The 24,836-nt window shown below is 40.9% G+C and overlaps 1 protein-coding gene across 1 annotated transcript in view; it reads left to right on the top strand.

Moving 5' to 3' along the window:
* Positions 1-3,453: 3,453 nt before the first annotated feature.
* Positions 3,454-24,836, top strand: part of LOC135550820 (opioid-binding protein/cell adhesion molecule-like) — a 428,940-nt gene continuing 407,557 nt past the window's right edge. The window contains exon 1 of the mRNA XM_064981951.1: positions 3,454-3,693. Coding sequence (XP_064838023.1) covers positions 3,633-3,693 — 61 coding nt within the window. The 5' untranslated portion in view covers positions 3,454-3,632. The remainder of the gene's footprint in view (positions 3,694-24,836) is intronic.

The following is a 24,836-nucleotide window of genomic DNA, read 5'->3' as shown; positions in this document are numbered from 1 at the left end:
CGTGTGGCACATAATGCCATGCCTATTGGGATTTGGCTTCAGATTTTGACAATTGATCTTTGGAATTTCATTGACAATTGGATTTGACTGCAGTTGCACTTCGCTGAACCTGACTGGAGTTGCACTTGGCTGAGCTGGTTAATGATTTTTCCCGTTGGCATTAAAAACACATTTACTTCTGAGGCTCCCCTTTTGTTGAGGCTTAGACGAACAGGCAAGAAAATAAAATGTGTACAAGCATAGTCTGACAGACATTTCTTTTTTCTTTGCTTGCCCAAAAATGCTAATTTCCCATTTGTGCCCTGGAACCTTCTCTTAGTCCCTCAGGGCAGCCTGGCCTTAGAGCCAATACGAAACATACTTTATGTTCTTCAGAGCACTTTCATGAAGTAAGATACCTACAAATGGTCTAATTACTTTAGGCAGAAACAAATGTGGGAAGTTGGTCAAGGAGGATGGGTGGGCTTAATCCGCGATGGGTGGGCTTAATCAGCACTCCAAAGGTTGTGTGTTCGAGTCATGTTGGGGACAACTGTAGCATTTTAGCTAACCCTTCCCGAACCTTAAAATTCACCTAACCTTTTGAAGTTTTAGTTCCCCTAACCTTTCACGTAAATTATCCTAACCTTTGTCGTTAGTTCTCAATGTAAATTCTCCCTGTAATTCTCCTTTGTTGTTACCAAGCAACAAGCAGCCTCGTCTCATCCAATTCGTATGCTATTGTACAACCACGTATGACATATAATACTATAAGTCCTCCAAGATATGTGATATGTGAATTTACATAATCCAATTCATGTGATATTCTACGACCACTATTCCAATCATAATGTAACTTAATGTAACGTATCATATCATACTAAATAGAGTGTCAGAGTTTTACATGCAGAATAATACTAATCGCCCTGAGACAACGTTGATCAGGGACATCCCATGTAATGCTGGTACCTCCACTTTTTCTATACCTAGAAAAATAGTGTAGTGAAATGGCACAGTTTTCAAAGCAAAATATCATTATGTGCATTAGCAATGCAGTTGATGGCCTCTTGAGCCAGCTGTTTAGTCATCAGAGTGGGGGAAACGGACTGTCAAGTTGTGAACATGGAATTATTTTCATGGCTTTTCACAGAAAATGGGCTCATTTAGGATAATTATGTGTTCTGAGTCGGATTTGCTGAGTAGTGCTGATTTAATGCGTTACGTAATGTTGTGTTACATTAGTCTTACACACATTCCACACACAAGGGTGTTGATGGGATTACACATCTCTTGATTGGGCAAATGTTTGATCCATGGCAAAGGAACTATGCTTAATGCAATGGGGCAATTCCATGATAACAGAAGACTCAGATGTTTCACTTTAAAATGATTGCAAAGTGGTCCCAGTGGTCCCCACACTTGGTGCACAAAAGAAAAGTGTATAGTAAGCATGTGTATGTTGACACTATAAATGTACTTGATGAAATCAATGCAGTAGCACTTTATTTTGCAATACTCTTCCCACTGGTAATACCTGTCTTTGATAACAAATTATATAAATGGTTAGCAGTGGAGGCTGCTAAGGGAAGGACAGCTCATAGTACTGGCTGGAACAGAATACATAGACTTGTATCAAACACGTGGTTTCCATGTCTTTGATAGCAATAACAATCCATTCACTCCATTCCAGCCATTATTATGAGCCATCTTCCCCTCAGCAGCTTACTTTTTTTTGTTACTAATTCAACTCAATTGGACACTACCAAATGGTGCCTACTGATGCTCGTTCCAAAGAAACAAAATCATTCATGTCCAATTGTTTAATTGTCATACCTTGTCATTGATGCACTGTGAAGTCTTCAGGATCAGTGGGTCCCCTTCGGGACGTGGCGTTAACGTAGGCTAATGAGATTAGTATGCCGTTGTAAGTAACAAGAACATTTCCCAGGACATAGACATAGACATATCTGATATTGGCAGAAAGCTTAAATTATTGTTAATCTAACTGCACTGTACAATTTACAGTAGCTATCACAGTGAAATAATACCATGCCATTGTTTTATGGGAGTGCACTGTTTTGAACATGAAAAGTTATTAATAAACCAATTAGGCACATTGTGGCAGTCTTGATACAAAATGTTGAACATAAATGCAATGGTTCATTGGATCAGTTTAACACTTTGCACATGCACTGCTGCCATCTAGTGGCCAAAATCTAAATTGCAGCTGGGCTGGAATAATACATGATGGCCTTTGTCTTGCATTTCAAAGATGATGGTACAAAAAAATACAAAATAACGTTTTTTTTCCTTTTATATTATATTTTACTGTGTTATATTCTCCTACATTCCATTCACATTTCCACAAACTTCGGAGTGTTTCCTTTCAAATGGTACCACAAGTATGTATATCCTTGCTTCAGGGCCTAAGTTAAAGGCATTTATATTTGGGTATGTCATTTTGGGCAAAAATTGAAAAAAGGGTCAGTAGTTCATTAGAAGTTAATTCAGTAGTTCATTAGTGCAGGCCTGTGATTTTTCATTGTTCACTTTGGATGTCTGTTTATGACTGCGAAAAGAAAAGATTGCAGCATCAGTCATCCATTTACATCTTGTTTTCCACTAACACAAGTAAATTCAGGAAAAACTGTAGGGTTATAAGTAGGTCCATAATGCTGACTAAATATAATGCATGTGTCAAACGTCTCCTCTCATGCAATTCATTTACCCGTTGAGAAGTAGAATGCAGCGTAAGGGAGAACATGGGAGCTGTCCAGCTGCTGAACTGAGGGCAGTTAGACCAATTTATTTCGTCTTGTTCTGCATTCTGGCATCGCAGAGACTGCTAAAGTGACAGGGCCCTTCAACATTGATTAATAGCCTACGCTTGGCGACTTATGTGACCAGTGTTTTTGTGGAAGATGTGATGGTTGTTTATAACCGGAATTAGCCTACGTGGGCTGCAGTAAAGTATACTATATACTAATAGAATGAAGCCTACTTTTGCCTCGTTAAGAAAGAGAAAACGGTATCTATTTCTAAACGAGGCTAAAGTAGGCTACATTCTAAAAGTAGGCTATATGGTTACTTTTACTGCATCATATCCCCCTTTACGGACATTAAACTAGCCAACTAAAAAGTTACTTTCTAAGTGTATATTTTTAAAGACCGAATACTATCTAGGCTATCATATGCTTAACACGTTTTACATAAAATACAAATCCGCCTGTCTAAACATCAGATAGGCCTACATTTCAAACGCATTGCTTGGTTTTGAAATAGGATAACGTTTTGAACACGGTCGATATCGACCAACGCACGCACGCATAAAGCAAGACGCGGGAAAGGCGCACGGATACACACGTGGTTAGTGGGAATCACAGCGGGTTCCTGGACAGAAGTGTCTTTGTAAGCCGCTGGAAGCCTATCCAAGCAGCCTCATACAAATTACGACCAATACCTTGGTAAAGGAGGGACTTGGTGCTGCTTGCGTTGGTGGCTGCTTTACAGTCAGATAGGGACCCGGGACGTAGCGGGAACTGCAGTCTGCTTGCTACACTTTTCCGAGGATTTGTTTTTGTAGTAGGCTATATCTGAGCGGCAACATACTCCTCTACAACTACACAGAGAAGCGATCGACCAGTCAAACCACCATGAAGAATCCTATGTTCTGGGTTTTGCTGACCGGGATGGCAATTCTTCTGATTCAACAAGGTGGGCAATTATTTATTTTTTTGCTGGGAGAAATGGCAGGTGACATAAGTGTTATAGCTATTGCATTATCATGTACATTAGGTGAGTGCGCACTTATTCTACATATGCGCGCGCTTTCTATATAGGTACTGTAGATTCCCTATTGCGTGGTGCCGAGATTTGACATCACATGCCAACAAAGTGGCAGTTAAACCAGGCGATTACTGTGAGACTCGACTGTCATGATGGTGGTGGTTGTCAAGGGATTTCGAGGTTTGCCTCACAAGTAGGCTACTTGTTCCAAGTGGTTGTAGACCCAAATTTAAGGCTTCACTATGAACATGTCCCCCTCTTAACTTTTGCCTTTATTTATACCTCAGTAATTCAAAGTTTTACATTTGTAGGTTAAAAAAATATTTGTTTAGCTGTATGGTAGATTATCATATAGGCTAGCATTGCTTCTCTGATCGAGCAATTCGTGTGTGTCTCTGGCTCTTGATGCACGTTTTGGCTTTCCCCGCGGAGCTTTTGACGCATTGTAAATGTCACTCCAGACAGGAGGTTTTTGAGTAAAGTTGATTAAGAATTACTGGTTAATCCGCATCGACAACGTGTTCAGGTCATCGAAGTTAAACCGTGTTAACCCTCACAGGTAACTAAATTGATTGGAAATGCAACATTTGCTTTTGAGGGAGTATCCTAGCCTACTTGATTCGTGACATGCTTCTAATGGTTCCTCTGTAGTCTTAAGTATTGTGGGCAGCTTCACTCAACGTTTTTCTATTATCCAACAAGTTGCTTCGTCACATATTTCATAGCTTTTTATGTTTAAATATTTGAGTAAATATATGTTATACAGTATATGTTATACATAATTACATTTCCTGTTTTGTGTATTATGGACATGTCACTGTGACTTGCAGAAAAATCATATTACCACACTGCTCATCCACTAGCCTGCATTACATTGCATATTGTAGCCCATTCTCACTTGCCTTGGCATTCTCACCATGGCACATAAGGGGGAGAGACGTAAAATGTGTAGAGGACAGGGTCATGTCCTTCATGGAAAACAGCCCTATGACAATGTCCCCCTCCAACCACTTGGTTCTGTATGTGGAGTGTTGAGTGGCAAGTGCAATTTCCCCTCCCCTCTTTGCTCCTCCTCCCATCCCTCTTCGCTCCTCCTCCCCCCTGAGCCTCTGTCTGGCTCTGAGGCAGCTCTGGCGGAGCGTTGCCAGGATGCAACACATATTCCTGTGGCGATCCGGCCAAGACCCTCACATGCCCTGTCTATTGTGCCCTCCAGTCCTTCCTTCCACCAGCCTGCCTCAGCCAAAGGCGAGAATTATTGGTGGTTAAATCGAAATTTGGAGCAGCAGCTGTTGTTCGACTTCCAACCGAGAGTGCAAGGGGTAAGCAGGAGGTGAAAACATTGTGAGGGGGGTAAGCAGCCCCTGTGAAAGGACATGAAGAACATTGCTGATGGGTAGAGTGTCCTTTCCTTGGGACAACAAGGCTACAGTTACTCAATAAGGACCCCCGGGCCAAATATGGTATTTTAGAGAGCTGTCCTTGTGAAAGGGACACACTGTGCTCCTCTCTTTGTACGCAATGCACATAATACCTTATAGATCTTTGGAAAAATGAGTCAATAAGCATAACACACAACTAGAACAATATGACTGGCTAAATACAACTCATTTGCATTGAAAAGTGATATGTAAATATGATGAGGAAGAGGAACATGACCAATTCACATTAAAATGTGAGGGCGTGATACTGGCCTTGTCCGAATACCCATAGTCTGCTTGCGTCCTAAATAGTAGGCCAGTTGAGTATGTGAAAAAAATGTAGTTTAATAGTATGCGACATTTCAAAATGTTGCATATGTTTAAACTTAATTTTTAATGCCCAGATGTCCTACTCATTTCTGCTTTGACAAAAGCTGATCAATTCCATATGGGAATGCATTACCGAAATCAACGAATAGAGGGAAACAACGCAATCAAGCATGATGCATTCTCAGTATGCAAAAAAATTAATGTTTCAGTGCTTCAGTGCTTTTTAAATAGGATAGATATATGGTCTACTATGGTATAGGTCTAATATGATTGTCTGACTATTAACCAGTCTGAGTAGGCCTATAACTCCATTCCCATTTGGTTCAGAGTTTAGATCAATTAAATAAGCTATTATCAAGCTGGTTAATGCAGTGCATGTTTGTTGAATTTGGAAAAATCCACCCACACTTGGCCCACCCCACCATACCCCTGTCTGCGCATTATGCCCTGAATATATTCTACCATGCCCAGAAACCTGCTCCTCTTATTCTCTGTCCCCAATGCTCTAGGCGACCAGTTTTGATAGCCTTTAGTCGCACCCTCATACTACTCCTTCTCTGTTCCGCGGGTGATGTGGAGGTAAACCCAGGCCCTGCATGTCCCCAGGCACCCTCATTTGTTGACTTCTGTGATCGAAAAAGCCTTGGTTTCATGCATGTCAACATCAGAAGCCTCCTCCCTAAGTTTGTTTTACTCACTGCTTTAGCACACTCTGCTCACCCTGATGTCCTTGCCGTGTCTGAGTCCTGGCTCAGGAAGGCCACCAAAAATTCAGAGATTTCCATACCCAACTATAACATCTTCCGTCAAGATAGAACTGCCAAAGGGGAGGAGTTGCAGTCTACTGCAGAGATAGCCTGCAAAGTAATGTCATACTTTCTAGGTCCATACCCAAACAGTTCGAACTACTAATTTTGAAAATTACTCTCTCCAGAAATAAGTCTCTCACTGTTGCCACCTGCTACCGACCCCCTCAGCTCCCAGCTGTGCCCTGGACACCATTTCTGAACTGATTGCCCCCATCTAGCTTCAGAGTTTGTTCTGTCAGGTGACCTAAACTGGGATATGCTTAACACCCCGGCAGTCCTACAATCTAAGCTAGATGCCCTCAATCTCACACAAATCATCAAGGAACCCACCAGGTACAAGCCTAAATCTGTAAACAAGGGCACCCTCATAGACGTCATCCTGACCAACTGGCCCTCCAAATACACCTCTGCTGTCTTCAACCAGGATCTCAGCAATCATTGCCTGTATCCGCTACGGAGCCGCAGTCAAACGACCACCCCTCATCACTGTCAAACGCTCCCTAAAACACTTCTGTGAGCAGGCCTTTCTAATCGACCTGGCCCGGGTATCCTGGAAGGACATTGACCTCATCCCGTCAGTTGAGGATGCCTGGTCATTCTTCAAAAGTAACTTCCTCACCATTTTAGTTAAGCCATTTTAGATAAGCATGCTCCGTTCAAAAAAGAGCACCTGCAGACTCAAACTGTAACCCAAACTGTTACAGACCAGATGTTCTGAAAGAGCTGCAAAACCTGGACCCGTACAAATCAGCTGGGCTTGATATCCATCCTGCCCTGCCTATCTAAGGTCTTCGAAAGCCAAGTCAACAAACAGGTCACTGACCATCTCGAATCCCACCGTACCTTCTCCGCTGTGCAATCTGGTTTCCGAGCCGGTCACGGGTGCACCTCAGCCACGCTCAAGGTACTAAACGATATCATAACCGCCATCGATAAAAGACAGTACTGTGCAGCCGTCTTCATCGACCTTGCCAAGGCTTTCGACTCTGTCAATCACCATATTCTTATCGGCAGACTCAGTAGCCTCGATTTTTCGGATGACTGCCTTGCCTGGTTCAACAACTACTTTGCAGACAGAGTTCAGTGTGTCAAATTGGAGGGCATGCTGTCCGGTCCTCTGGCAGTCTCTATGGGGGTTCCACAGGGTTCCATCCTCGGGCCGACTCTTTTCTCTGTATATATCAATGATGTTGCTCTTGCTGCAGGCGATTCCCTGATCCACCTCTACGCAGACGACACCATTCTATGTACTTCCGGCCTGTCCTTTGACACTGTGCTATCTAACCTCCAAACGAGCTTCAATGCCATACAACACTCCTTCCGTGGCCTCCAACTGCTCTTAAACGCTAGTAAAACCAAATGCATGCTTTTCAACCGTTCGCTGCCTGCACCCGCATGCCTGACAAGCATCACCACCCTGGATGGTTCCGACCTTGAATATGTGGACATCTATAAGTACCTAGGTGTCTGGCTCGACTGTAAACTCTCCTTCCAGACTCATATCAAGCATCTCCAATCGAAAATCAAATCTAGAGTCGGCTTTCTATTCCGCAACAAAGCCTCCTTCACTCACGCCGCCAAACTTACCCTAGTAAAACTGACTATCCTACCGATCCTCGACTTCGGCGATGTCATCTACAAAATTACATCACTCTACTCAGTAAACTAGATGCAGTTTATCACAGTGCCATTCGTTTTGTCACTAAAGCACCTTATACCACCCACCACTGCGACCTGTATGCTCTAGTCGGCTGGCCCTCGCTACATATTCGTCGCCAGACCCACTGGCTCCAGGTCAACTACAAGTCCATGCTAGGTAAAGCTCCGCCTTATCTCAGTTCACTGGTCACAATGGCAACACCCATCCGTAGCACTCCAGCAGGTGTATCTCACTGATCATCCCTAAAGCCAACACCTCATTTGGCCGCCTTTCATTCCAGTTCTCTGCTGCCTGTGACTGGAACGAAATGCAAAAATTGCTGAAGTTGGAGTCTTTCATCTCCCTCACCAACTTCAAACATCTGCTATCTGAGCAGCTAACCGATCGCTGCAGCTGTACATAGTCTATCGGTAAATAGCCCACCCATTTTTACCTACCTCATCCCCATACTGTTTTTATTTATTTACTTTTCTGCTCTTTTGCACACCAATATCTCTAACTGTACATGACCATCTGATCATTTATCACTACAGTGTTAATCTGCTAAATTTTAATTATTTGCCTACCTCCTCATGCCTTTTGCACACAATGTATATAGAATCCCCTTTTTTTCTACTGTGTTATTGACTTGTTAATTGTTTACTCCATGTGTAACTCTGTGTTGTCTGTTCACACTGCTATGCTTTATCTTGGCCAGGTCGCAGTTGCAAATGAGAACTTGTTCTCAACTAGCCTACCTGGTTAAATAAAGGTGAAATAAAAAAAATAGGCCTTCATTTTACTAAACATTAACTGCTAAATATACTGAACAAAAATATAAATGCAATATGTGAAGTGTTTGTCCCATGTTTCATGAGCTGAAATAAAATATCCCAGAAATGTTCCATAGGGACAAATAGCTTATTTCTCTCAAATTTTGAGCACAAATTAGTTTACATCCCTGTTAGTGAGCATTTCTCCTTTGCCAAAATAATCCATCCATCTGACAGGTGTGGCATATCAAGAAGCTGATTAAACAGCATGATCATTACACAGGTGCAACTTGTGCTGGGGACAATAAAAGGCCACTATAAAATGTGCAGTTTTGTCAAACAACACAATGTCACAGATGTCTAAAGTTTTGAGGGACCGTGCAATTGGCATGCTGACTGCATTAATGAACATCAGAGCTGCTGCACGATAAGTTCATGTTCATTTCTTTATCAAAAGCTGTATCCAACATCGTTTTAGAGAATGTGGCAGTACATCCACCCGGCCATACAACCACAGACCACGTGTAACCTGCGGGATCGTCTGAGACCAGATACCCGGACAGCTGATGAAACTGAGGAGTGTTTCTGTCTGTAATAGAGCTATTTTGTGGGGAAAAACTCATTCTGATTGGCTGAGCCTTGCTCCACAGTGGGTGGACCAGTCTCCCATGGCTGCGCCCCTGCCCAGTCATGTAAAATCCATAGATTAGGGCCTAATTCATTTATTGAAATTGACTGATTTCCTGATATGAACTGTAACCCAGTAAATTTGTTGAAATTGTTGTATGTTGCGTTTATGTTTTTGTTCGGTATAGTATGCAACAATGAGTACATAGCATCACTGATTATCCATGATATTGACCAGATACTCTAGTGGCTGCTTTATCAATGAAAATACATTTCTTCAAAAATGGAAGACAGTCAGGAGAAGGCAAGATCAGGTGGGACCATTGTAGCCAATATAATGGCAACTCCGATATAAAGTTGCCAATAGTCCTATTTAAATCTGTACACTAGTAACAACATAATCATTACAAAACTTTTATTTCAACAAATAAGCCACACGTAGCGAATAAGCCATTCCATGTTTGTTAACGAAATTCAAAACTCTCCATACAGAAACTCTCCATACAGAAACTCTCCATACAGAAACTCCTTGCTTGTTTAGCAAAAACACAAACACCACCTACTGGAGAAGACAGATTTTGGGACCAGCTACCCCTCTCACCTCACCTCTTCCAAGTTGAACTATTAGGGTTAGGCTAATTTAAGATTAGAAAATGTTTTAACCAAAAAGCCAAATAAAATATTTGAACATGGTATCCACAAGTTCATTTAACTTTGGGGAAGTAGATAAATGGCCTTATTGCCAAAATCCTGAAGTATCCATTTAAGTTTCAATTTCGATGCAAGAAGGTACCCTCTCATTGGGTGCGGCCTTAGTTTTCCAAAGTGACACTACCCCTGTGCTTCCCAGCACAATATGTTATTAAGCAAATTAGGTGCAGATGATGACCGTGAATAATTGACATCGGTTACCACCCAGATGTGAAATTGCCACTTTGCCCATTTTATCAAAATAACAAGAGGGCTTTTCTCATTTCCTGAAGGAGAAAATTATAAATGAGAGGATGTTTAGAGGTCATTGTTATCATATTGGCTCATTTGTCACTGTTGTTTGGAACAATTTGTCACAGCATTACAGTATTACAGCATTACAGCACACTATTTCAACACTCATACATGTTTGTAACTTGTTGATGATTTGTGCTCTGTACACACATTATTGTGATTTAAATCACATCAAATGTTATTTGTCACATGCGCCAAATACAACAGGTGTAGACCTTACAGTGAAATGCTCTTTACAAGCCCTTAACCCATAATGCAGTTAAGAAAATATCCCCCAAAAAGTAAGAGATAAGAATAACAAAACATTAAAGAGCAGCAGTAAATAACAATAGCGGGGCTATATACAGGGGTACCGGTACAGAGTCAATGTACGGTGCAAGGACACCAACCTTTCCCTCAAAGTGATCAAGACAAAGGAGATGATTGTGGACTACAGGAAAAGGAGGACCGAGCATGCCCCAATTCTTATCGATGGGGCTGTAGTGGAGCAGGTTGAGACCATTACGTTCCTTGGCATCTATTTCACCAACAAACTAACATGGTCCAAGCACACCAAGAGGGAGGTATTTAGTCCCAGGGTCCTTAGCTTAGTGATGAGCTTAGAGGGCACTATGTTGTTGAACGCTGAGCTCTAGTCAATTAATAATATTCTCACATAGGTGTTCCTTTTGTCCAAGTGGGAAAGGGCAGTGTGGAGTGCAATAGAGATTGCATCATCTGTGGATCTGTTTGTGCGGTATGCAAACTGGAGTGGTCTAGGTTTTCTGGGATAATGGTGTTGATGTGAGTCATGACCAGCCTTTCAAAACATTTCATGGCTATAGACGTGAGTGCTACGTGTCGGTAGTCATTTAGGCAGGTTACCTAAGTGTTCTTGGGCACAGGGACTATGGTGGTCTGCTTGAAACATGTTGGTATTACATATTCAGACAGGGAGAGGCTGAAAATGTCAGTGAAGACACTTGCCAGTTGGTCAGCACATGCTTGGAGTACACCTCCTGGTAATCCGTCTGGCCCAGCGGCCCTGTGAATATTGACCTGTTTAAACATGTTCATGCATGTTTCAGTGTTATTTGCTTCGAAGCGAGCATATAAGTTATTTACATTGTCTGGTAGGCTTGTGTCACTGGGCAGCTCTCGGCTGTGCTTCCAATCATACACTGAGTGTACAAAACATTAGGAAAACCGTCCTAATATTGAGTTGCACCGCCTTTTGCCCTTAGAACAGCCTCAATCCATTGGGCATGGACAAGGTATTAAAAACATTCCACAGGGATGCTGGCCCATGTTGACTCTAATGCTTCCCACAGTTGTGTCAAGTTGGCTGGATGTCCTTCGGGTGGTGGACCAGTTGAGCATGAAAAACTCAGCAGCATTGCAGTTCTTGACACAAACCTGTGCACCTGGCACCTACTACCATACCCCATTCAAAGGCACTTAAATTGTTTGTCTTGCCCATTCACCCTCTAAATGGCACACATACACAATCCATGTCTCAATTGTCTCAAGGCTTAAAAATCCTATGTTAACCTGTCTCCTCACCTTCATCTACACTGATTAAAGTGGATTTAACAACTGGCATCAATAAGGGATCATGGCTTTCACCTGGTCAGTCTATGTCATGGAAAGATATTGTGTTCCTAATGTTTTGCACACTCAGTGTATGTAAGATTGAGTGTCTATTGAAACACCATCAGGTATTTAACAGAGGTGGTTTGTAAACCCTGTTTGCGTGATGAGTAACCTTGTTTAAGACATGACTTGTGTTAGCTCTCTGAATGAATGCTTTAGCTCAGTGGACTAACACAGTCTTGTGGCACGCAGGAGACAAACCCTAATTGGTCAATCGGATAATTGCCAGGAAAATTATTCATAATGCTTAGGTCTACCCTTTGGCATGACATTGACAATGCTATCGACTGCCATACCCAAGCGATTCAAATGAGATGTCGGTATTTGATCAGTAAATAGCTCAGAAATACAATGCGTAAAGATTCAAAATATTTGCTTCTTCCAGCTCATCCAATCTAAAGACATTTAATTTATTAACAAAACCTTTCGCCTCAAATCCATATTCATTTATAATGTGTGCAAATGCATTCTAAGGCCTTTGAATGTGTCTTCTTGGGAATAATAACAATATCCTCGTTGTAGTTGGCTCTAACAGAAGAGGCTTTCTTTTCCTCACAAACTTAGCCAAGTTCCAGTGGAGTGGTCACGTGGCGTGTTGTACGGTTTAGTAAAGCAGGAAGAGTGATTAATAATCCGTGCAGAGGCCGACTTCAGAGCAAGCCATTCATGGGTTGTCATGTCAAAGGAATGCTGCTGCCTTCATCGCTCGCTGCTAGCGCTCCACCATAGAATTGGCTCTATGTAAGCAGCATTGCAAACAGAGACATTGGAAATACTTCTGTATACATGTTCCTTTGGGAGAGTCTGCCAGAAGCTGTTTACAGGGTGGCACAGAATCCTCAAAGCCCAAAAGTCGGCCACATTTCTGACTTTTGTCACAAAGACAGCATCTCTTTCAATAAGGTTGAGGATTCAAGCTTGGAAGGAAATGTTGATACACTTTGATTCCAAGATGTTAGTTGTATTTTGTGTCCTCATTATTTCTAGTCATGTTGCATGAAACTGACAGTCAAAATAATGGATTTTAGACAGTCCTCTCCAGATTTTGTTCTCATTTGTCGTGACGCTGCAGTCTTATCTTCCTAGCTTGTTATCAATTCAAACATTGAATGAAGTTGAGTCTACCATACAGGATAAATACCAACGTTAGATGAGGATGCCATTTCACGGGAGACTGCTATTCTAGAATTATAATTTTTCTCGAAATGATCTGCAAGCCAATAGTGTGTGTTATTATATATGCATTGCGTTAATGTTGGGCAATATTTTGGAACAGCTCTTCTATGATATGCTACTCCAAATATTATGATATCTGATATAATCGTTTCGTGCCGTTAATAACTAAATCACTCCAGACTGTGCAATTTTTGTGCTTATTTACGATATATTCACATTTTCGATCAATTATTTTTGTATGGTGAAAAAATATGGCTTAGTTAATATATTTAGACGTCATTTTAAACTTATTGAACTGATATAATTGCACAGTTTTGATTTGTAAAGTTCAAATAGAGTATAGTCTTGCACGAAATATCATCTTGCACTTTCGCAGTATATCAATCGCTGCCCGCACCCGCCCGCCCGTCTCGCATCACTACTCTGGACGGTTCTGACTTAGAATATGTGGACAACTACAAATACCTAGGTGTCTGGTTAGACTATAAACTCTCCTTCCAGACTAACATTAAGCATCTCCAATCCAAAATTAAATCTAGAATCGGCTTTCTATTTCGGAACAAAGCATCCTTCACTCATGCTGCCAAATATACCCTCGTAAAATTGACTATCCTACCGATCCTTGACTACGGCGATGTCATTTACAAAATAGCCTCCAACATTCTACTCAGCAAATTGGATGTGGTCTATCACAGTGCCATCCGTTTTTGTCACCAAAGCCCTATATACAGTACTACCCACCACTGCGACCTGTATGCTCTCGTTGGCCGGTCCTCGCTACACATTTGTCGCCAAACCCACTGGCTCCAGGTCATCTATAAGTCTTTGCTAGGTAAAGCCCCGCCTTATCTCAGCTCTCTGGTCACCATAGCAGCACCCACCCGTAGCTCCGCTCCAGCAAGTATATTTCACTGGTTACCCCCAAAGCCAACTCCTACTTTGGCCGCCTTTCCTTCCAGTTCTCTGCTTCCAATGACTGGAACGAATTGCAAAAATCACTGAAGCTGGAGACTTATACCTCCTTCACTAACTTTAAGCATCGGCTGTCAGAGCAGCTTACCGATCACTGCACCTGTACATAGCCCATCTGTAAATAGCCCATCCAACTACCTCATCCGCATGTTATTTTTTATTTTTTTTGCTCCTTTGCACCCCAGTATCTCTACTTGCACATTCACCTTCTGCACATCTATCAGTCCAGTGTTTAATTGATAAATTGTAATTATTTCGCCACTATGGCCTATTTATTGCCTTACCTCCCTAATCGTACTACATTTGCACACACTGTATTACTTTTCTATTGTGTTTTTGACTGTACATTTGTTTATCCCATGTGTAACTCTGTGTTGTTTGTGTCGCACTGCTTTGCTCTATCTTGGCCAGGTCGCAGTTGTAAATGAGAACTTGTTCTCAACTGGCCTACCTGTCACGTCCTGACCTTAGTTCCTTTTTTATGTCTCTATTTTAGTTTGGTCAGGGTGTGAGTTGGAGTCGTCATTCTATGTTTTTGTTCTAATGTGTTATAGTTCTATGTGTTTGGACTGGTATGGTTCCCAATCAGAGGCAGCTGTCAATCGTTGTCTCTGATTAAGAACCATAATTAGGCAGCCTGTTTTCCCACTATGGTTTGTGGGTAGTTGTTTTCTGTCTCTGTGTCTGCACCAGACAGAACTGTTTAGTTTTCGTTCGTTCTCTTGTTATTTTGTTTTTGTGTTCAGATTAAATCAATATTAACATGGACACCAATGTTAAATATCACAATATTCGATTTAATCATATTTAGGCCCAACCCTGCACTTCATAGCATGATGACCCATTTTTTGGGTGCATTGGAATAGTCTAAAATGGCTTCCTTTTCTTATCCCCTGTCCTTCATCTGCACTGATCTGAAATCAGGGCATAGGTCAAAGAAATAGGGTGGATGCCCATATTGAGCATTTGTTTTAATCTGTCCAGGTCTTTCAGATCAGTTTAGATGAAAGGGAGGAGATGAAGGGAGGATGCTCCCATATGTCTCCTTGGTCCTCATTCACCTTGACAGTTGGGTGTCTTCACTCAATACTTTGCTCTGTCAGCCGAACAGCCCTAACTGAGGGAAAGTGCCTCTGCATTTGGATCTGGCCAAGTGAAGCGGAACTGTGGTGGTGGCTAGTGTTGTGGACCAGATGGCGGAGTTAGCCGTTTGCTACCTCATGGTCAGTGCAGTTAATCCCTATGTCTGTGATTACTGCGGGCCTTCCCAACGCTGGTCCATTTGAGGTTATGTGCAGGGAATTGGGATAGTGCTGACTTTTAATTTAGTGTTATCACTTATTGTGCTTATTATCACTTATTGTGCAATCTGCGAGTGTCATTAGGAGGCTTTAAGAAATTTTGGGCCATTTACTTCAAGCACCTTGGAAAAGTGGTGTTTGCAAAGTTGTGAAATGATGACACTGATGCAAAACTTGAGAATGTGTCCTTTTTGGCAATCATCATGCCATCTGTGCAGTGGCGATTTTAGCATGTAAATGCATGCCAGAAAAGCCACAACCCAAAACTTAAAATCCATGAATTGCACTATAACAGTGACAAACGTTACCCACAAACCCTTAGGGCCTACATAAAGCTGTCCCAGCAGCGGAGTCCCAACAGCAGTCCCAACACCTTACCACTGCCACATCTGGCTATCAGCGGAGCCTTATCTGGAGGCGAAACAGTTAATTTAGCCTCATTTACTGCCTTAAAAAAACATACCTGATATGTCTGACATACTTAAACAAATGTGGTTTCTACTGACAAATGAGATGTACAAACTATGGCATAAGGGGACGACAAGCGGATAAGAGGTAATCCTTAATTTATATTAAGACATTAATGAGCGAGCGACGGCGAATGTAGTCAATATAACTACTTGTTCAGCACTTTTGAAACGTACAGCGACATAATTCAGAACATGGGCCATTCTTACAATATTCTCCCTGTACACCAAGTCAGAACCGTAGGATACATAAAGGGGGCATATAAGCAGACAATTTAATTTTTTACCAGGCAAGTCAGTTAAGAACAAATTCTTATTTTCAATGACAGCCTAGGAACAGTGGGTTAACTGCCTTTTCAGGGGCAGAATGACAGATTTGTACCTTGTCAGCTCGGGGATTTGAACTTGCAACCTTTTGGTTACTAGTCCAATGCTCTAACCACTAGGCTACCCTGCCGCCACAATGAAAGCTCTTACAATATTCAATGATTACATTTCTCTGTAACAGGTTATAGGCTACATGTGCACCACCAAGTTAGAACAGTAGGCGAAATCAAGAGGTGAAAATATACCAAATTATTAGGGTGAGGCACATTGAATGCCATTTGGGTCACTATTTGACATGTTAAATAAGCTTTAATCTGACTCGTCAAATAACACAATTCCATTATAGAATGTTGTGTGTGCTGAATTTGCATGTGCAAGCCAAGCACCACCACTGCTATCAGTAGCATTGTCAAAGCTGTACAAAAAAGTTTACAAAGATGGCACACACCAGCCACAAACGATGTGTTTACAATACCGCGATGGTGAAAATAGACCAAGTTATTAGGATGAGGCACTTGGGCTACTAACAGCCTACTACACAACATACACTTAGTATTACTTTCGTAGCTATGGTATACATATCTCCCTTGCATATTACATCATTTATGCAGCAGCATAACGTTACAAAACGTTTTTGGACTCACCTTGTGATGTGCTCACTTAAACAAGAAGGTGGCAGTGTGGTCTTTTGTGGGCTTTGTCACCAAAGTCTGGCGATCTCTGGATTTATGGTGGGAACTCGGAAAAAGACATCACAACCACTCCACTGAATTGCAGGCTAGTGGTTGCTTTGCAATGCTTGCAGTTAGCCACTGATTCCTTCCAAACTACTCATTGTTGAATTTGCGATTTCCAACTTGTTGTGTAATGTTTATGTCCAATGGCCGATGAGCACCGATACGTTTTATCTATAATTTTTCTTCATTATTTCTCTTCATATGACAAGGATTTGCCAGTAGATTGTCGACTTGATTCATGACAATGACTGCTAGCTAAGATTTTGAAAGTAAGATATTGGTTGAAATGAGTCCAATCAAAGTCCAATCAAAGCTACTCTACATATATCGTGTTTTGACATAATTTTATCAGTGGCCAATGACTTTGAGGCTTCTTGGAAGGGCTCTTCTAATGTAACTCTATGGCAGAACCCAAGGGGCTTAAATGTTCGATGTCTGCTTTTACTGAGGACTTAGACTTGGCCTGTGACGTAGTGGTCCCATGAGTGACAGAACACTGAGCCAATCATGACGCAATGCTCCTGCAAAATAGGCAAGCCCCCCCCCCAAAACAATTTGATATATTTTATAGATGCTAAAAATGTGAATGACGGGTCACCACTGCAACTATGGCAGTTTGGTTTACACATTGATATTGCAATTAATGTGTCATCGTCCAAATAATAAACCTGAAGCTGATAGAACAATTTTTGTAAATGTATGTGTCCAGTTATGTTAGTCCCACCAGTCTTGTGATTGGCTGTGATATTTGTCTAACAGCTTTTGATGCAGAACAGCAACAGATGCCGCACAATCAATAGGTGAATATCATAGCCAATCACAACACTGTGAAACATTATCATCCCACTATTAGCTCCAGATATATTATGGACATTTTTTGAAATTAGAATCCCAAAATTTGAAAATCATCTGTGTGTAACACATTTAAAAGTAATATACATTTTTATCGCTGTATCATGTCAACATCTTTCATAGACGATCCCCAATAACATTTAGAAACATGATTAGGCTGTATGTGGGGAGCCTTATATGAATGTGCTGTTAATCTGTATTGGTTGCCTCAGCAGGCATCTCTGCGCTCTCCTTAACCTGTCTGGGAACGGGGTTCCGCGCCAACAGCAAATGAAATTGCACGGCGCCAAATACAAATCAACAGAAAGCTCATAAATCAAATTTCTCAAACATACAAGTATTAGGCACCATATTAAAGATAAAATTCTCGTTAATCCATCCACTGTGTCTGATTTCAAAAATGCTTCACAGCGAAAGCTCCACAAACGATTGTTAGGTCACCACCAAGTCACAGAAAAAAACAGCCATTTTTCCAGCCAAAGAGAGAGTCACAAAAAGCACAAATAGAGATACAATTAATCACTAACCTTTGATGATATTCATCAGATGACACTCATAGGACTTCATGTTACACAATACATGTATGTTTTGTTCGATAAAGTGCATATTTATATCCAAAAATCTCATTTTACATTGGTGTGTTATATTCAGTAGTTCCAAAACATGCGGTGAGCCACATCAATTCACAGAAATACTCATAAATGTTGATGAATATTCAAGTGTTATGCATGGAACTTTAGATAAACTTTTCCTTAATGCAACCGCTGTGTCAGATTTAAAAAAAACTTGACTGAAAAAGCATAATCTGAGTACGGCGCTCAGAGCCCAAAACACCCATACAGATATCCGCCATGTTGCGCAGTCAACATTAGTCAGAAATAGCATTATAAAATTCACATACCTTTGATGATCTTCATCAGAATGCACTCACACGAATCCCAGTTCCACAACAAATGTTTGATTTGTTCGATAAAGATCATAATTTATGTCCATATACCTCCTTTTGTTAGGGCATTTGGTAAACAAATCGAAACGTGCGTGCAAGTCCAGCGGAAAGGTCGGACGAAAATTCCAAAAAGTTATATTACAGGTCGTAGAAACATAACAAACTATGTATAGAATCAATCTTTAGGATGTTTTATCATAAATGTTCCAACCGGAGAATTCCATTGTCTGTAGAAAAGCAATGGAACGAGAGCTACCTCTCATGTGAATGCGCGTGACTGAGATCGAGGCTGCTGGCAGACCTCTGACTCTTTCCCCTTTCATTCAGCCCCCCTTCATAGTAGAAGCCTCAAACAAGTTTCTAAAGACGGTTGACATCTAGTGGAAGCCTTAGGAAGTGCAACATAACCAATATCCCACTGTAACTTCAATAGGGGCTGAGTTTAAAAATGACAAACCTCAGATTTCCCACTTCCTGTTTGGATTTTCTCTCATGTTTTTGCCTGCCATATGAGTTATGTTATACTCACAGACATCATTCAAACGGTTTTAGAAACATCATAGTGTTTTATATCCAATACTAATAATAATATGCATATATTCGCATCTGGGACTGAGAAGGAGGCAGTTTACTCTGGGCACGCTTTTCATCCAAAAGTGAAAATGCTGCCCCCTATTCCAAATAAGTTTTAAGCTAACACTGTGATCTTATGTTGTCAGATGATGGCTATTGTTTGAATTAAATGGGTTTTAGGTTCACTGGAAGGGGGATATTGTATTGATATAGTATATCCTGTGCATGAATGGCTTTAGCAATTCAAGTGACAGGTTTAATGGTAGGTAGTCTAGCGGTTAAGAGCATTAGGCCAGTAACCGAAAGGTCACTGGTTGGAATCCCTGAGCTGACTAGGTGAAAAATATGTTGGTGTGCCCTTGAGCAAGGCACGTAACCCTAATTGCTCCTCTAAATCACACTGGACAAGAGCGTCTGCTAAATGATGTAAATGTAATAAGGTGGTTGCGCGATCTCTTGATATGAATAGGCAATTGTCAGAGGTGGCCACACTCAATAATCAGCTCTATTTAATGGTGGGCCTCCTGTGGTAAAAGGGTCATTGTGGGTGCTCAGTTAATATAGATTGGCTTGTTGTCTATGGTTTCACATTAGTGAGATGGAACTAATCTGTATTTAGTCCTTGGAAGTCTTTCTCAAACTTCTGTTTTATTTGTAATTTTGTAATACTGTATCTCTATAGAACTACTAGGCCTAATACTGATAATAATCATAACAATAATATATATATGATATATATATAATTTGTAAGTGTGTATATTGAAAACAAAATAACAATTAAAGTTTAATGTGGATGTTGACTCAGCACCTCATTTGCATCAGAACTTCTACACAGACCTCTTTGCGTGACTTCAGACTTTGAAATGCTCATTGAATTTCATGGAAGCTTATGAGGGCCCTCGTAATTAATGTTCAACGCTTGAGTGGCAATCTTAATGGCCTTTTGAGGTCAATATAAAAATGAATGTTTCTCATTAATCACAATCCCATTGTTGTGCTTTCTCCAAAATCGTTTTCTTAGGTAAGTTAAACACATCATTCAAATAGGCCACAAATAAATCACTGTGCATTGTGCAATCTGAAATGTACAAAGCTTTTTTTTTTTTTAAACAGGTTTCATTTTGAGAAAGTGAAAGAGAATTAGAAAAATAATTGTTTTCATTAAAAGGCTTAGGTTGATTTTCATATGCAAATGTCTTAATGATCAGCACTCACCAAAAGGGCTGGCAACACGTTTCAGTTTTGCCGACTGAAGCCGCTGGGATGTCAGCCATCCCAAGTGAGGGGGCAATTAAAGCCGTTACACCAGTTGCCACTTATTTCCCCCCTCTGCCATTATAGTGAAGATACTACAGCAGTCCTGACTCTAATTCTGGAGGTTTTATGAGCAAAATGCTCATTCTTCTATGACAATAGATACGTGTCTGAAAACACAGCTGGAACGACAGCCCAAACTGAAGATGAGTGCCGTTAAAGGTCCCTCTGGGTTTTTACACTTGATTATCCAGGGTAATTGGAGAAAATCTGCCAGTCAGTCAATCAGTTCACAATACACAGGGATGGATTTGAATGGACTTGACATGTTTCTCTGGCCTTCAGACAGAGTCAGTGGTAGGATAAGTAGTTATCAGTCAAGTTAAGCAATTGCAGTTGGTCATTCTGCAGGCTACTCATACACCAAAGGGCTTTCAGTCAGGAGGCTAAATTTGATACAATCCCATGCAAGATCCTTGACTAACCATTTAACAAATGTAAGGTCACGGTTGAACAATGAATGGCCTTTTGTGTTTTTATAAAAATATGTTTTTGTGATTTGATGTTCTGAACATATTGTTCACTATATACAGTATACAGTATGTCTGATGCAGAGGGAGAGCCATGACAATTAGAGTCATGAAAATAAAAATGCTGAAAACAAATTGGCTTCCTATTTAAAAATAAGATGTAGAACAAGCTATGAAGAAACAATACTGGAGTTGTAGTGCAGGTACAACCAACTAACACAATAATAATATTGCGATATTGTCAAAACAATACGATATATCGTCAAAAATAATATCCCGATATGTAACTGTATCGATTATTTTCCCTCATAGCTACATACGCTCACACATAACACATAACATGCGCATGCACACATGCATACTGAGGCCACAAACACACACACTTTCACACTAACCACATACAGTGAAATAGTGTCTATTATCTATCCCGTTGCCTAGTCCCTTTACTCCTACCTACAGTATATGTACATAGCTACCTCAATTACCTCTTACTCCTGTACATCGTACTTGTACTCCCTGTATATAGCCATGTTATTTTTACTCGTTATTGTTATTTGTTATTCAGTGTATTTATTCCTGGTTTCACTATTTCTATTTTTATTTGAACTTTATCTTTATCTCTGCACTGTTGAAAAGGACCCATAAGTAAGTATTTCACTGTTAGTCTACACCTCTTGTTTACGAACCTTGTGACAAAAAAATGATAATTTGAGTCTATAATTCATATGTATAACGTTTCCCTGAGACCCTCGGTATGCTAAATATGTAATATATTCCCCCATTCCTTTTAATCACAGCAGATTGCACTTGGCCTCATACTAACTCATCTCATTAAAAGTTGACACGTAAGTGACAGATGTTTGAAACGCACTCATTTCCATGTCCCCAATGGATTCTGCAGTGGTGGTTGAACATTTTAAATTGGATTGAAAACGGATGTCAGCTTTTCACTGTCCAGGAGAGAGGATGGCAATACATAGAAAATGTGTTTTTTTGTCTTTGTTGTTGTTTTTTTTATTACATGAATGTACAAATTGTATATAAGGGCTTGAGAGCACTGAGAGAGTAAGGGGAAATATGGTCTGTGTTTTTACCACAATCATCAGAAAATGGATCCTTTTCTCTGCAGGTGTTGCTGGAAAGGCTCATTCTATTCTGTGACCATTTTTTGTGACCAGGGTGTAGAGTCAGTTGAATGTCTTTCATGCGAGAGACATCAAAAATGCAGTCTATATAGAAGACTTGAATACGATGATAACCGGAACAATGTAAGTTGTCTTGAGTTGGAAACACCAGATTCTATTGAACTTCCATCCTCAAATGTCAGCATCCAACCTCAAAACGTCAAACCTGTTGGCATACATGTTTAGCTTACCCATAACCCATCTGGATTTCTAAATTAACAGTCTTTGTTGACAGTCTTATCTTTAATCTCATCTGTACTGTATGTTATGCGTAGAATTTAAATAGAATAGGCCTACTCTGGTGCTATGACGCAATGGCGAAAATAAGATAACATGACATTGGGCGCTCTGCAACCGAACATGTCAAAGCACTTTTGATCATAAATCTCACTTCTTTATCTACTGCTTTCCTAGATTTTAATATCTCTTTACCGGTGCACAATGAGATCTGTGTAGAACAAGATGAATTGAGATGTAATAAAGATCCCAACTTTAGGTTCACTGTATAATTCCAATGAGCTAACATGTCGCTAATAAAAGTGTCATGGTCGAACCTGTGTGCTGTGTGCTGAGATGTGCTGGGGTTTAAAGGAAGCTAAGGTTGGAAACATGAAGGACTGTCGAAACAGACTTGCAGATCTTGGCAGGTAAAGTGCCGCCATCAGCAATAAATCCTCCCTTCCTGTTTTCACATCACTTTCTTGCCGCTCACCTTTTGTTACGCCGCCAGTCGCAGAGCCTAGCTTTGATAAGAGAACCACCTCTCCCATACACATGAGGAGATGACTTCTCTAAGACTCTTAGCAGACTCTTTAAGACGTTCAGAAAGTAACGGAACTTATATTCAACCATAGGTTTTAGGGGAAAGAGGTTGGTGCCATTTTAAGTGAAACACGGCAGTGTAATTACATTTGAACTTTGGAGATATTGGGATGGTTATATCTTGAAGGCAAGCCAGCAGCCATGCTGAAGGGCATGCATTTGTAATGCCTTCTGGGGGAGAGAGGCTTTCAATGTATGTTGGGTTCCTCCTTCCTCTTTTTATGGTTCACGGGCTCCAAGGAAGTGGGAAGAGGATACACAGTCTTCTTTTTGTCTGCCCACCTAGCTCAATATTGGAGAATGACAGTGACCTGTTTGCTTGGGGATAACAGCTGTGGAGATTGCTGCTAAGGGGAGTTTATTTAGTTTATTGGCTAGTAGCTATCATAGCATCTGCTGCTTTCCTTCAATAAGTAGTCCCACATCTCCATATCACCACTGTTAGCCAAAACCCCATTGAGACCAGACACGCAGTCTTATCATAAATGTGTGAAATGATTTCTCAGGACGGTATGTTTTGTGTATCCACTCCCACGTGGAGCAGATACACCGGGTATAGTTCATTGGTATGTACATGGAGCCCACACTGGATCATCAATAGTCTGAAACCCTGTTGTGGTGGTGGTGGGGCACTGGGGTTAAAACAATATCTAAATCAGGAAATCCGGGGAGCCGAGACTGAAATGAATCACTCATCTCTCTTAGCATATTTTAATCCACTCTTCTTTGAAACCCCAACACACTGTATCTCTCTCTCCAGATGGTGCACCTCTTAGAAGTTTTTTGCTTTGCCACTTGGTACTGTGTGTGCGCATGGAAGAAATAATATGGCTATTAGTATGCAAAAGGATGTTTAGCCATTTTTCTCTCTATAACTTGGGCCTATTTACTTTGTAACTCATTGTTGGATTTTGCTCAAACAAAGTGTGTAATTCAAATGAGATCTTGGTATTGAGCAGAAATGTTATATTTAAATCAATATTGTATTATATCAGCAATATGTGGCTGTTATTGTGTCACTAGTGTTTGCGTGGGGGTAAAATACCCCAGAGATTCAATTCAGTTCAAAAGTTGCTGATGGATGACAGCCAGTGTGTACAAAATAACAGGGATTGGGGGCCTAGGTAGGTTGCATAGGATGCAATTCAAAACACACACATTTAAATGCATGACTTTGCATTGAAACTCACATCAGTCTTTAAATGGATTTTTCCTCATGTTTTAACTTTTTGCAGATTATTTCCGATGAAGGTACCACTTCTTTCATTGCACAGACCCAAAATACGCCATGGGATCATTGACCAGTGCCCCCCACCTGCATCCCCTTCTACACAAAGAAATGATGAGCCGTTGTGTAAAGCAATTTGTGCAATCGCTTTGACAGATGCTGCATTTCTCTGCATAAAACCTGATTGATTTTTAAAGTCTGCCCCTGGCACGGGGGCGTGATTATCACTGAGAGAGGGATTCTCTGTCAAATTCCTGGATTTATTTGCCACGTCGCATGATTCATGGTCTGATCACCCCGATTTAATTAAGAAATGCATCAGAGTCCCCAGTGTTAGGCAGAGCTTTACGGGGGATGGCAGGTTAGGGCACAGCTAGGCCCTCTAGGCTTAACAACAAACAATGTGCTCTAGCTAGCCTAGCTAACACTGCTTGCCTTGCTCTCTAATCTCTCACTCTAATCTCAT

Source organism: Oncorhynchus masou, chromosome 12 (genome assembly GCF_036934945.1).
Source record: "Oncorhynchus masou masou isolate Uvic2021 chromosome 12, UVic_Omas_1.1, whole genome shotgun sequence".
In the NCBI taxonomy this organism is placed as follows: Eukaryota; Metazoa; Chordata; class Actinopteri; order Salmoniformes; family Salmonidae; genus Oncorhynchus; species Oncorhynchus masou.
The sequence above is the reverse complement of the archived record's forward strand: the minus strand, read 5'-3'. Positions and strand labels throughout refer to the sequence as shown.